The sequence below is a fragment of the Gallinula chloropus genome (assembly GCF_964237585.1).
Source record: "Gallinula chloropus genome assembly, chromosome: 14".
Lineage (NCBI taxonomy): Eukaryota > Metazoa > Chordata > Aves > Gruiformes > Rallidae > Gallinula > Gallinula chloropus.
The window spans coordinates 8,103,093-8,116,716 of NC_140099.1; the positions used below are offsets into that span (position 1 = coordinate 8,103,093).

At 45.3% G+C, this 13,624-nt stretch overlaps 1 protein-coding gene across 5 annotated transcripts in view; it reads right to left on the reverse strand.

Annotated features, from left to right (window-relative positions):
• The window catches only part of MARK3 (microtubule affinity regulating kinase 3), a gene marked incomplete at its 5' end in the record, with an annotated part of 62,573 nt that extends 52,313 nt beyond the window's left edge, over positions 1-10,260 (reverse strand). For 4 of the 5 annotated variants that reach the window (XM_084270575.1, XM_084270574.1, XM_084270573.1 and 1 more), the window contains one exon: positions 9,600-10,260. In XM_084270575.1, the coding sequence (XP_084126701.1) occupies positions 9,600-9,650 (51 nt within the window). Of the gene's footprint in view, positions 1-1,341; positions 1,381-9,599 lie in introns of all 5 variants that reach the window. The other variant, XM_084270576.1, reaches the window with a different exon arrangement.
• Positions 10,261-13,624: the final 3,364 nt, after the last annotated feature.

A 13,624-nucleotide genomic window follows, 5' to 3' on the forward strand; every position in this document is an offset into this window, starting at 1 on the left:
TTTCAGCTGAGGTTTTTGAATATCAAGCTGTGTGTTCCTAAGCAATTCAGTTCTTTCCAACTGACTTGCTCATAGCTGTGTTTCACTCTGTCAAAATTTGTCCATTTGCAAGTACATCTAATTTGGACTTTATTTCACTTCACATAACTAAATCTATCAGCAAGTCCTTCCTCTGTCAAATACAAGATTATTACATTGTACAGAACACAACCTTTCTAAAAACTGCAGAAAATAGCTTCCCAGTTTCAACATGGATTTTCTTTTGCTTATGGAAATGAAGAAAAACAAAGGCTTGGTAGCATACAGTACTGAAAGGTAAACTCAAAACGGAGTGCTTCTCCCACTCAACTACTTTTCAAGAAGCTATAATAGGTAGATGGGAAGCTAAATGGTGTAGGCAAAAAGGAAAAATATAGATGGTCCAGGAAAAGTTCAAATAAAGCATTAGCTTGTAGAGCATTTGGCTGCACTCAGCTACTTCCCAGGGCACTTTCCTCAGCAGCTACTTCAATACAAAACCATCACCACAGATTAATAGTTCTAATCTCAGCCTGAGGAGCAACAGCATCCTTCACTCTATATTGAGATGTAGGTCATTTGTCTTTTTCCCAAGCAGACCCTCAACTCCACAGACTTTACCTCCCTCATTCCTTGACCCTTGAAGATTCTGTTAAATTTCAGGTTTGCCCAGGTCCACATTTATATGGGTTCAATAAGAAAGAGGGCTTATCTTAAAAACAAGCCTGTGTTTATTTGTAGGAAGCTTCCAGACATTGTGGTAGATGAGCTGTATCTGCTGGACACATGTTCTGTGTAAGATCGACGTTTGTTCATGACACTCACCATAGCAGAGAGAGTCCCAAAATGCCTGTCTTCACACAAAGAAAGCCCATTACACTGCAGATAGGAAGCTTCAGCAAGGAGACTGGATACTTTGTGTGGCTTCACGCTAGCCAGAGTCACCATCTCTTTTAAAAGAACAGTCCCCTGAAATCCACTTATGACAAGACAGCACTTTCTTCCCTCTCTTGGCATGCATCAGATTCCATTTCAAATTCTTTTAAATATTTTAAATGGGCTTTTTTTTTTTGGCACGTAGTGGGAGGGTTCTCTAAAAATGATCCATTTTCAAGCTAACAAGACAATCCTTCTCTCAAAAAAAAAAAAAAAACAAACCCAAAGAGAAAAGCAAAAAGGCATTTTCCTCCTTGCCCCAGCCCCACCCTGGTATTAGTCAACCCAGAGGAAATGGAGTACAACACCTCCGCTTGTGACACACCTCACTGAGGGAGGCACTGAGCTGAAGACCAACTATATTTGGAACACAAAGCAAAAACCCACCTTTTCGCAAAAGCCTTCCCCCAATGATGAGCCGACATCCTTTCATAGCCAGATAATGATTAGCATGAAGAGAAAGAAAAAGAAAAGGAAAGAAAGTAAAAAGCAAATGAAGTATGAAGGTGCCAATAACTGAAATCTTTTTGGTAGATGTTAGCTTTATCCAGTAACTGTATGATTAGAGGTATCTTAACATTCAGAGCATTAGAAACACACAGGGCTGAGGATGACCAGTATCAAAGTTCTTATACTGCTTTAAAAAGGTGCCAACAGCTGAGAAAAACCTGGGAGAGGCAGAATCTGATATCCATTTGAAGAGCTGAAAAACATTAAGAAATTAGAATACCCAAGACCTGCAAAAATCCATGTCTATTTACAGTGGAAGCTGTATTTCTGAAACAGGGAGGACAAACAGTATCAATAATTTTTAAAGCATTTATTTCATTCAATAGTGACAACTGCTTTCTCATCAGCCAACTGAACTAATAAAATGCTATCTTATAAAAATCTCTAGGAATGTTCATTACCTTAGCTGTTATTTTATCTCTGTATGAAACACTAAAGAGTGATGCCATAGCATTTCTTGGGAAGCTCTTGGACCAGTAACAATCACAACAGCCTCATTCGATTCGGCATTTTTTTTATTATAATATGAAAAAAATTGTACTTATAAAGTGTCCTTTGCAATGTTAATAGTCTAAGCATTCCAGGACAACAGGAACATCTGAGACACTAAATTGCTTTATTATCCAAACTTGGGCACACAACATACAAATACATGGGAAGTTCTGGCTGCACACCCCTACCAGCACTTTTATTTATAGAAAAAAAATCTTATTAGGAAACATATTTTTTAAAACAAAAATATTATAAACTAAACACATGAAGTCAAACTTCACTCCAGCCCTTCTGAACAATGGGTTGCATTTTATTTCCCATTTATCATTAACATCTCTAAGAACACAGAGACTGCTGAGTACCACTTGGTGTAAGAGAAAAAAGGTTAGCCCTAAGGATATTCACAGAGGTAGCGTCTTATTGCGCAGATACATCCGTGGAAGAGCACAGCAGGGCATCCTGTGACTGCTGACGAAAGAATTCTACTGGAAAGTCAAAACACAGACTTACATTTCTGGCAGCCACGAAGAGGTGTCACAGCAAACACTCAACCACAATTGTCTATATACCAGTTACTGCTCTGGGAATCCCTAAGGCATCGGATATTGTATCATGTTACATTCTTTTCCTATATTATAAAATAATAATAGCAAGACACCAAATGAAGATGTTCTGTACTTGACTTGATTTGACTTCCTTGCTACTATTGACCAGGGCACAAATAGGAACATGCAGCAAGGTGGATTTTGTCAGACCCAGTATGCCTGTGCCAATGGTTGCACAAGCAACTCTCTGGTTCTGGTACATACAATTAAAAGGCAGGGGTTTAGACCAGTTTGCTACATCATCTTAATGGTCAACTGCCATGGCTTCCATCTCATGAAATTTTAAATGATGTCCTACAAAGGAAAATGCTATCTGACATGGCACTAAAATTATCAATCCATACAGGCAGAATTACTCACTGAAGTGTGGCACAGCCCTACCACTGCTGTGATCGAATGGAACAACTGAGAGGGTCACAACTCAGCAAGGGAGACAAACAGACCTTCTAGAAATAGATTATTGATGGTAAAGAAGAGAAAACACTAGTTTGGATGCTTCTGTTGTCAGAAGGTGAAGAATTCACTGTGCAATTCTCATCCTACCATAGCACTCATTTATTTAACTGGTATGACACTTCATGAGTAGCTGGTTTAATTAGGTCATATTTGTCAAACAAGCAGTTTAAAGGGAAAACCTGAAGAGTAAATACAGTCTTTAACCCATGCAATCTATACCTCTTCACTCACATTCAAATGCTCCCTAACCTCAGTGGGGAGGGGAAAATAAAGGAAAAACCAGGAGCAGCAGTCAAAGCAGCTGCAGCTCAAACCAAGCAGAGCAATGGACCTCCCCACACCAGGCAGCCTGATGGAGGTGGGCACTATGTACTGACATACAGGAGGCTTGGCAGAGGGAGCACTGCTACCCAAAACAACGCCTGCATGCTCACAATTCTGGCCACGCACCGGTGGTGGCAAGAGCTAAGTGACAATCGCACCACTGCCTTGAAGATCGGGGTGGGAGAGAGGTGACAGCAGAGCACCAACAGCCTTCAGCAAAGGAAGGATGGTTTGCTTCAAAGACACATGAGCTCTGTCTGGCTCAGGAGTCCTTTCCACATACAATACTACCATCTCTGCCGATATATCTGACATCATTCAGTTCATACTCTGCGCTGAATATAAGAGAGGGAATCCGTAATTCCATGATTAGCACTGAACAACACAACAGTGAAGAAATCCTGCTTATATAATCAGAAAGATAAGTCTGGTGCTGGTTAGAAAAGCTTTTTAAAAGCTCTTTTGTTGCTTCACATTATCAAGATCTGACATTCATCGTATCTTTCAAGCCAAAGTTTCTTTACTGCTGATTAAAATGGATATTTATTGACATCAGCCTGGGGAATAATAGCTGAAGAGCCAACCATATTCCATTCTTCATCAACAATCCTGCCAACTAAGTTGTTTCCAGAATCATCACTGTCAGTAATTACATGCTAAACAAAAAACCCCTCACAGTTGGTTTTCAAAGACCACATTGAGCTTGCAGATACAAAACTCTGCTCAGGATTTAACCCTGCAGGAACGAATTTTATTTCAAAGTTAATTTTTGTGTATATGCATATACACACACAGAGGAAGCTCTGTAAGTTGCTGCTTTACGGGCCAAGAAATCTTCTTAACCCAATGGCTTCATCTAGAAGACTGACTGGAGCATTATCATAGGTGTACTCAAGATATTTCAGGTTTATGTTTTAAGAGCAGTAAGCATCTGATCATCATACGTTCTAAAGATTTCTAGTTGCAGATGATCTCCACACTAAGCAGAGCCAACCGGGATATGCCATGAGCCTAAAAAAAAGTGACCTCCATTTTTGATCTGGCTGACATCCACCAGGCAGCACTACTTGACTGAAGAGAATAAGAGGAAGTTGCAAACACATGCTACTTATGTATCATATGAAATGGAGATCTGCAGAGACAAATGCCTCCACTCTTAGAATTCCTTTGACTTGAGCCAGCTGAGACGCATAGTCAACAGGAATTGTCTGCTTACATCAATGCAAATATGTCTTTCAAGTAGAACTAAAGTGGAGAATCAAGCAGGTAAGGGTATTAGGTGAGCGGGTAAGAAAACATTGAAAGAAGCCTACCAAGTTTAGCATGCTAAACCCTGTTCCTCTCCTCTTGTTTACTTTATTTCAGTGATTTCTGTGTTTTTCAGGCTGCTACTTCTAAGGCCACAGTTTAAATCACATTCAGTAGTGCTTAAAAAAACACATGAGCCAAGTCTGACTTTTTAGCACCCTGCAGAGTTATGTCCTGCAGCTCAGGTTTTTTCTGAGTTACTGAAAAAATGTTAAAAAAGAAAAAATACTTTGTTTCCAGGCGTAGAACACCAGTTTGTGAAAGGTGCATCAGCAGTTAGAGATCTTGGTATGGAGCTGTGGCACGACTTGAGTTATCTCAGCCCTAGAGTGCTGTCCTACCACTGCCTTCAATCAAACCGAAACACAAATAGTAAGAAGCATTTCTAGCCTTCCCCCACCTGAACCAGACATTCCCATCCTCGCCTCTGTACCTGCAGCCACACAGAACGGGGGTAAATCCACTTTTCTCAAGGATTAATTTCAGTCAGATCAGAGAGCTGACCAGACCCGTCGTACAGCCCGGCAGTAATTAGTGCCGGCACAAACGGCGGGTGGGAAGAGGCAGCCAAGGCTGACGCCCCCAGCAGCCTCCCATCAGTTTGTGCTGACAGCCAAACCCAGCGATTAAACCACACGGCACAGGCTGTTTAGCAGAGCTGAGGAACGAAACCTCTCACATCCAAACACGAAATACTAACAGTCAGTGGCTGACTCCATGTCACGTAACCTAACTGGGTCTTTCTTGAAGACACAGGCATTACCAGGCAAATCAGGCATCCCAGGCAGTGAGAAACGCACCAAACATTGCCCTGCTCTGTGACAATTTGGAATTAAAGAATACATTCCAGAGGAACTGCTATTTTAATTCTAGCTATTTTGCCACCTTCACCTAAATTAATTCAAACCAGAACATTTACGACAACTGGTGAAAAATGCAGAAGAATGTAGATGGTCCCTGGAGAAGAAAATCTACCAGAACTCTTGGCCACAGGCACACTTCCCTCCCTACCCATCTTAATAAAAAAAAAAAATCACCCTATGGAAGAAAGCATTCTGATTACAGATCTATTTGTAACAGGAGAAGACTGATAAATAATATATAGAATAATGAGAACTCGCTTATTATCTGCAAGCCCTCTAATGCATTCCATACCTAACTTAATAAATCAAGAGATGCGGCACTAACCTTTACAGTATCTTAAAAGTAAATTTTTGAACCTAACCTGGCCTTTAGTAAGCCTTTTTAAATAAAAATAAAATTAAATTTAAAAAAAAAGAGATACTTTCGTGGCACAGAATCCTTTTGTATAGGCTTGTACAAGCATATTTGCCATCACACTGGCTTTTCTCAATAGCCAATTTTTCACGTTAGGCACAGTCATGGAGATAAGACTGTATTTTAGTTTCGCTTTTCCTCAAATTACTTGAAATTTGAATTCAGATTGGCTTGCAGTACCAATGCATTCAAAACAGTTCTCTTCCCACCCCCCCCCCCACCAAACCCACAGCTGTGCAATGAACTGAGCTTCAAATTAAACTGTGTAGTCTAAGATTTTTATTTCTTTTTTTAAAAAAAAAAAAACCAAACTCTATCAACCTCCAGACCACCTGTATTTCCTCATTTCTATCTAGTTCTCTATCTTCCCACTCTGGGAATGTTTTTTTAATGAGTATTTGTCCTACTCTCCCTAATTTTGTTCCTTCTGCTCATATTTCTTTGTCACTGGTCGTCCTCCATCCTGCCATATGTGCATTTCTCCGTGCCTCCTCTTTTGTTTTTCACCATTTCCTTTCCCATTGTGTTTCCATACTCACTCCTCTCTCATCTTCTCTTCCTCCCTCCTCATCACTAGTAAAACAGGTTTACTCATTCTTTTGTCACCTAAAGGCCCTTCTATGTCTACCTCGTCTCCCAGTTTTGGACGAAGGAGGTATCTGCTGCCCCTGTTGCTTTTCCTCCCACGTTCAGGACATAACTCTGAAGAAGACAGAAGAGATCAATCCTCTCGCTCACTTCTCTCCCCTAAGCAGCTGGCAGCCATTGCTGCACAAGACGTGGCCAGAGAGGAGCTGCTCTACCTTTGTGGTGAGAAGCCAGCTCATCGCAGGCCAACAGCCAGCTTCCAACTGTCCAAGTGTGAAGTTCCTATGATCACAGATCATCTGGGATGCCTTTCCTCTCAAAACCGGGTGACTTGAAGCCAAATCCTCTAATCTCCAAGGCACTGAATGCTCGGTGGCTGTGAGTGGCTTTGGGGGGAGACACTGTGACAGCATTTCCACTTCAGCAGTGCACCTCTCGGCAAGAAGTGGCACACGCTGCCTCAAAGAAATTTACAAATCAAGTTCTGACAATTAGACCCTGTCTATTCAACAGGAGTTGCCAACCGCTGAGTGTGGTTAACTGCAAGCACAGACAATGATAATTTACGCTCACCGGCATTCTGGAGGGTAACTTCATCTTCAAAACTGCAAGTATAGGCATGGATAAGCTACGATCAGCATGCTGCAACCAGATGCAACGCCAGCCAAGCCTTTGTCAGCAGTGGTAACCTTCCAAGCAGAGAGAAGGCATAAAGGGGTCCACAACCATGGCCCAAAGGCTATCCAAATACCTTGGCACCTCTTAAGCTTCTTCCCAGTGAGCTTCAAAGAATCCTATGAATATTAACTAATTAGCCTTCTCTTATGTGAAAGAGAATCAAGGGCTCAATTTACCTGTCAACACAATACACCCCGCTTTGGGGTGGAAGAACAGTTAGCTTAAGTACCAACCTCACCACATTTGGTATCAAAAGAGAAGCCTGGCATTCACTGTTGTCGGGGTAATTCAGACAAACTAAATGTCAGCCTTAATTTTAGTTTTAAGCAAGGCTGAACGGAATGAATTTTGGTGTATTTCTAGATAGCTGATGGCCAGAACATCAGAAACAGCTGCTTGAGGGATACAGTATTGTACTGGGGCGGGTGGATCAATGGATTTGGGGAGTACTCTTGATTGATCCCGCCCTGTCAATATCAGCACCTACAGGTATTTCTGAGGTCACCAGCCCTGATTACAGCAGCTGGAAAATATACCTTAATCTAAACCTAAGGCAATTAATCTGCAAGCAAGACAATCCATGTATGTTAAGTTAGGAAGATTACTAAAGAGAAGTTAGACCAACATTTTGAAGTGAGAACAAGGTGCCTTAAGTGGAAGACATGTAAAAATCTAACTTCAAGTGCTAGAACACACAGCTTGTGAATAATGTATTTCCTCGAGCACATACTAAGTCTTTCCACCGTTAAGTTATCCACTGTAGAGTCTGAATTAATTAGAGAACTTGATCCAAACACTTTCTAAAATGATTTACTAGGTGGCCTCCACACATATACATGGACCTCAAAAAGTCAGGTTTGTGTATAGACTAAAGCAATTACCCAAATAAAGTTTGGATAGTATTTTGTAGACTATGTTACAACTTCAACTCTCCCCATGGCATAGGAAGGGCAGCATATTATTTTAATTATTTTCTTCCACAAGGCAGGAAGCTCATTGAGATTTTACAACCAAATATGCTTAGTCGGCTTTTTGCTCAATACAGCCCTTAGCCTGCAGGTTGCATCTAGTGCTAAAACAAATAAAGATCACAGAAGTCAGAAGTGCCTATTATGTCAATAAAATCTAAATCCCTAGTAATGCAGTAATTGTTCCATGCAGCATGTTTTCTAATGCTTTGTCTGGTCTTGTTTTAAACAATGGGGCTACCATCACTTTTCTTGGACTATTTATGGTCAGGAACAACCCAACAGCTTTTCCTATCTTTAACTAGTTTCCACTTTTTATGCCAGTCCAAAACATAAACAGTCCTTACGAAAAAAAAAGCCTCCTCTGTCAAGCTTAGCATCTGCCTTCTAAAGAATATCAGATAGCCCTTACAGAAAGCTGAATACAAAGTTCACTGATCGACTTATTTTAGACTACAGTGAGTGACAACTCCCTTCTGTTTATCATTTGGGGACATGTCAGAGCCTATGCAGAAAAACTGTTAAACAGGATACACCGGGATCAAGTAAGTCTTAACTTAAAAGAAATACAGCTCCTATCTGCAGAAAGGGAGTCTCCTACCCAGCTTCGTTTGTGGCTATCTGCTCATGTGGTAGACTACTTTTTATTTTTTCTTTCTTTCTTCCTTCCTCCAGCACACAACCTGTGCCATTGTTAATACAGTGTTTGACTCAATCTCGTAAATAAAAATGTCAGTTCCTAAACCCTGGCTTTGTTAAGGAAGAAAGAAAAAAAAAAGGGGGGGGGGGGGGGGAAGGGAGGAACAGGCTCCCTTATCTGAAAGATAATTCCAATAAAGAAACCCTTTTAATGTCATCCGAACAGGTGACTAGTCTAACAGCGTCATTACCAGCGAGAACCCTGCAAATTAAGCAGGGAAGCGGCCTATTATCTAGGTCACCTAGCCCACCCCTACCCAAGCTGAATTGTTTCTATCTGTTTCCAGGGGTTTATTTGGTTGCTTTTTTGCGCTAAGCTTGCATATATCGAGAGAAATCGGCAACCCATCAGAACCCCCCTCCCCACCGCGGATCTTCCCTTCCCCGTTACCAATAACAAACCCCATCCCTGCCACCCAGAGAGGCTCGAATAAGGCGTTAAGAGACGAGACACCACGTTTGGGGGGGATGGACGCCCGCAAACGCTATTAAACGGGCGAACCGTGCGGTGTGGAGGGGTTAACAAAGAATTAATTTAAAATAAATCGGTAATTTGGGGGCGGTGAGAGGTTAATGACAGCCCTCGGCAGGGCGATGTCCCCCAGCCCCCCGCCCCTAGCCGACCGGGGCCCTGTGCCCCCGGGCCGCGCCCTGGGCCGGCGCGCCCGGAGCCGGCGGTGCCTGAGGACGATGCGCGGCCGGGTCCCGTCCCCCCCCACCCGCGGCCGGCGGTACTCACGTTCTCGGTGTCGCGCTCGTTCACCGTGGGCAATGGAGTCCGAGTGGACATTTTACTTCACTCGGGCGGCCGCGCTGCCCGCGACGGCGGCGCACACACACACACACACGGGACCCCGGGCCGGGCTGCGCGTCTGCTCGGAGATGGTGGTCGCAGGGAGCCACCATGAAGGACGAGGTGGCTGGCGGGGGGCGGCGTCGCGTCGGTGCCCCCCCACCCTCCGGCGGCGCCCCACGCCCGAGCTAGATCCCTCTCAGCGAGCGGAGCGGCCTCGCCCCCTCCGAGTCCTGCGGGCTCATCCTACAGCCAGGCCGGGGTCCGCGGGGGTCAGCAGCGGGGAAGGGGGCGCCTCATCAAGCGGGGAGGGATGGAGCCAGGGGAAGGGAGGCGGCGAGGGAGCGGCTACAGGGAGTGGGGGGGGAGAAGCGCGGGGCGGGCGGGGAGGAGGAGGAGGAGGAGGCAGCGGGGCGCCGCGCAGCCCGGCTCCTCTCGCCGGCTCCTCTCCGCTGCAGCCGGGGCACGGTGGCTAGCGCAGGCCCGCTGTCGAGGGGGGCTCCCCTCTCCTTCCCCCGCCGCGGCCCCACTTCACCGGGCCGCCGCTCGCATCCCGGGCCGCTTCTATCCGCCCGCCTCAGCCTCCGAGAAGACCGGCACCCCGCGGGCCGCCGCTGGGCTGGGGAAGCCGCCGTGTGCCCTCCCGACGCTCGCCTGCCTGCCCCCCGCCCCTCCGCCGCTCCCGGACGAGCCAAGATGGCCGCCCGGCTTCCTCCGCGCCGAGCCCAGCTCCGACATGAACCGGAAGGGCCCGCCCCCCGCCCGGCCGCGATGGGGAGGCCGCCACCGGCGGCTTGTTGCTAGGGGCCGTGGCGGGGCGGGGGGGGGGCGCCGCGGGGGACCGTGAGCCGGGGGACGGGCCTTCCTCCGTGTCACCACCCTCCTCCTTGCCCTCCGGGGATCGGACAGCGGGATCCCTGCCCGTCCCCGGGGCCTGGCTTGGAGCAGGCAGGGCTTGGCCGCCCATCGTCCCCGCGGAGCAGCCCCAGCACCGGGGGCGGTGTGTGTGTGTCACTGAGCAGGCCTTCGGGGGCTGCGGGACCCCCTGTGAGGCCGGGCTGGGCGTGAGAGGAGAAGCGTTGTGAGCCGGGGCGGGGAGCTGAAGCGTCGGGGAGCGCGGAGGGAATGAAGCCGCGGAGGGTGGCTGGAGAAATGGCAGCATCTCCTCCTCGGGGAGCTGGTCTGAGGCGGGCTGAGCGGGTCAGGCGCCCAGGCGGCGTTACAGCACGGCGGTTTCATACCGCCTGGATACCGGGTTCCTTTGGCGGAGGAGGGTGGAAGGCTGGGCTATCAGAACGTGCTTCGTGTTATCCAGGTGTGTCCCCTGCACGCTCGTTGTTAAGTGCAGGGAGGATGTTGGTATGGGCACAAGTAGATCCAATTCTGAATTGAAAAGGAGAAAGAGAAATAGCTTGTGTATATTTGGTACGTAGGTGGTTTAGAAACAAATCAAATTGTGGGTTTTTTACAGAGAAAAGATGAACCTTGTTAGAAAAAAAATGCTAGGTCTGGTGGGATTTGCTGAAACTTGGCATCTCTGGGGATCTGGCAGCCCAGTGATAACATTTTGTCTTTCTAACGCATAGTTTATCTGACAAACTTCATGTCTCATAAATATTTACCAGCTTAGCCTTGAATTACCTACAATGTAGGTAATATTTTCCTCGCTTTCAGAGACACAAGCAAGGAAAGATAGCCTTTGGACACTACCCAGTAAATAAGTTGCTGGTCTGTTACTTCATCATCAGGACGATGAAATGCTCCACAATGCCTGACCTACAGAAGAAGAAACCCAGTAGACTTGAGTGGTGTTTTACGTTCCTCTCTCCCAAGTTAAGCCTCGCTGTGTCAGCGATAGGCATTTTGGATTTGGACACTGGCTTGTTGTGCAAATGATGTGTGTTTCTGTGCATACATACACATCTGTGTGAGCATGCAGCACATACCCATAGTGGAGCTGCTCCCACTGGGTAGCAGGCAGGACCCTTTGTACAGAGAAGGGAGGGGGATTTGCCGTTATCTGGCTTGCCAAGGTCACTCATGAAGTCTGAAGCAAAGCCAGGAAAAGTATCCAGATCTCCTGACTCTGCTTTTGCAACAGGGCTGCTGCTTCATCTTTTTCTTTTCAGTTGCCAGTAGGATGTGTTCTTTACAGCGTGTTTGTAAAAAATTGTGTTTGACTGAAGATGGTCAAGGGAAAGGGCAAAAAATAGACAGAGGTTTACTTGGGTGGTTAACCAGACTAATGCCCTCCCACTGCACTCACAGGCACTCCAGCCAGTGTGAGCAGGCTGAACTGCCCACTGAGCTCAGTATCGCTCTTTGCACCTCTGGGTTTGCTTGTCCTGAGCCTTGGGAAAACCAAAATCTGTGGAATCTCTGTGCACAAGCATAAGGAGGTATTAAAGTAATCTAAATGTTATGTACTTTGATTGCTGCTCCATGGAAGCAGGAGTAACTCAGACAAATCTGAACTATACAGTGGTGGATACTTTGGGGAAAATCCTGGGCCTATTGATGCGACAGAGAAGTTCTGCTATCACCCTCAATAGAGCCTACACTTGATACTTGCAGTCCACATTAAAAGGGACTGGGGAAAGAGTGCAGGGGGAATCACAGTATCACTAGGTTGGAAAAGACCTTTGAGATCATCAAGTTCAACCATACTTGTCCTCTACTAAGTAAAGTATATCCCTGAGCACCTCATCTACCCATCTTTTAAATACATCCAGGGATGGTGACTCAACCACTTCCCTGGGCAGCCTGTTACAATGCCCAATAAAGGAATTAGGGAAGAGGAGTTGTGGGGAAGTTTGTGTCTTTCAGAGTCATTTCTTTGACCAGCAAAGTGATTTTGAAATCAGAACTTTTGAAGAAATGCTTGAGACCACAGAAATAACAGCAGCTGATATTGCTGTTTTCAGCAACATTGATTAGTGCTGTTTCCTTCATGTAGCAAACCTTGCATAGAGAATGACAAGCCACACAGCAGCTATTTTCTTTCATATTTCATTGTTGCTATATTCCGTTTCTCTCATTCCAGCAGATGAGTTCATTTCCAAGTGTATTCATTTTCTTCTTAGAAATTGGGCCATAGTAAAAAAAAAGAATCAAACCCAACCAAAAGCCTGATTGCATGGGTTTCCTATTTCTTTGTTACCCATAAATATTCTGAATATTATCAGGTACTACTTAAGCTACATTCACAAATCAGGAGGTGATTTTTTTTCCTCTCCAAAGGCTCTGAATACTCAGAAAGCAGTCTGACAACCAAATCACGCTTTCTGGTCCTGGTGCTATCGCCAGCGATAGCGACAGTGGTTTCCTAAGTGGGACTCGGATGACAATGCTTGTATGTTATCCAGATTAGGCTGCAAGATGTGCTTTGAGCTGTGCTGGCTACAGCACTAACAGTTGTTTTTGCCAGGAGAGTTGGAGAATATGACTCAAAGACACACAGGAAGCAGATCTGCTAGCTAAGGTGCCTTTTTTATGTCACACTTTTGGCTGTCACCACACAGAGAAAACAAAAGAAAGCAATATGATAGAAAACAACATCATTGTGGGGAAAGAATTTAGATTTCTTTTTTTTTTTCTTTTGGAAATGAAAAGGCACACTAAAGCTCTCCTAACGTTGCACAGAGCAGACCCCCAACTTTAATAGCGTTTGTGATCAGAGCAGAAAATGTTGGAATTGATTGCAATTGCTGGACAAAACAGAAGGATTGATTTAAAGTATTCAGATGCACGGGTTTGGAGTCTTAATTCTGGAAGAAGGATTGCAAATGCAGACCTGACTAAGGAATTTCTATTCCACTCACCTCACTTTAAAGGCCAGGGTCTGAAAGGCATCGGTAGAGGCAAGTAGAGAATTGGCTAATGTAATTGTTACAGCTGCCTCGTTGTGCACTGCAGCTATGACAGTATACACCACCTGGGACTCTGCCCAAATATTAAATCATTTTAGTTTA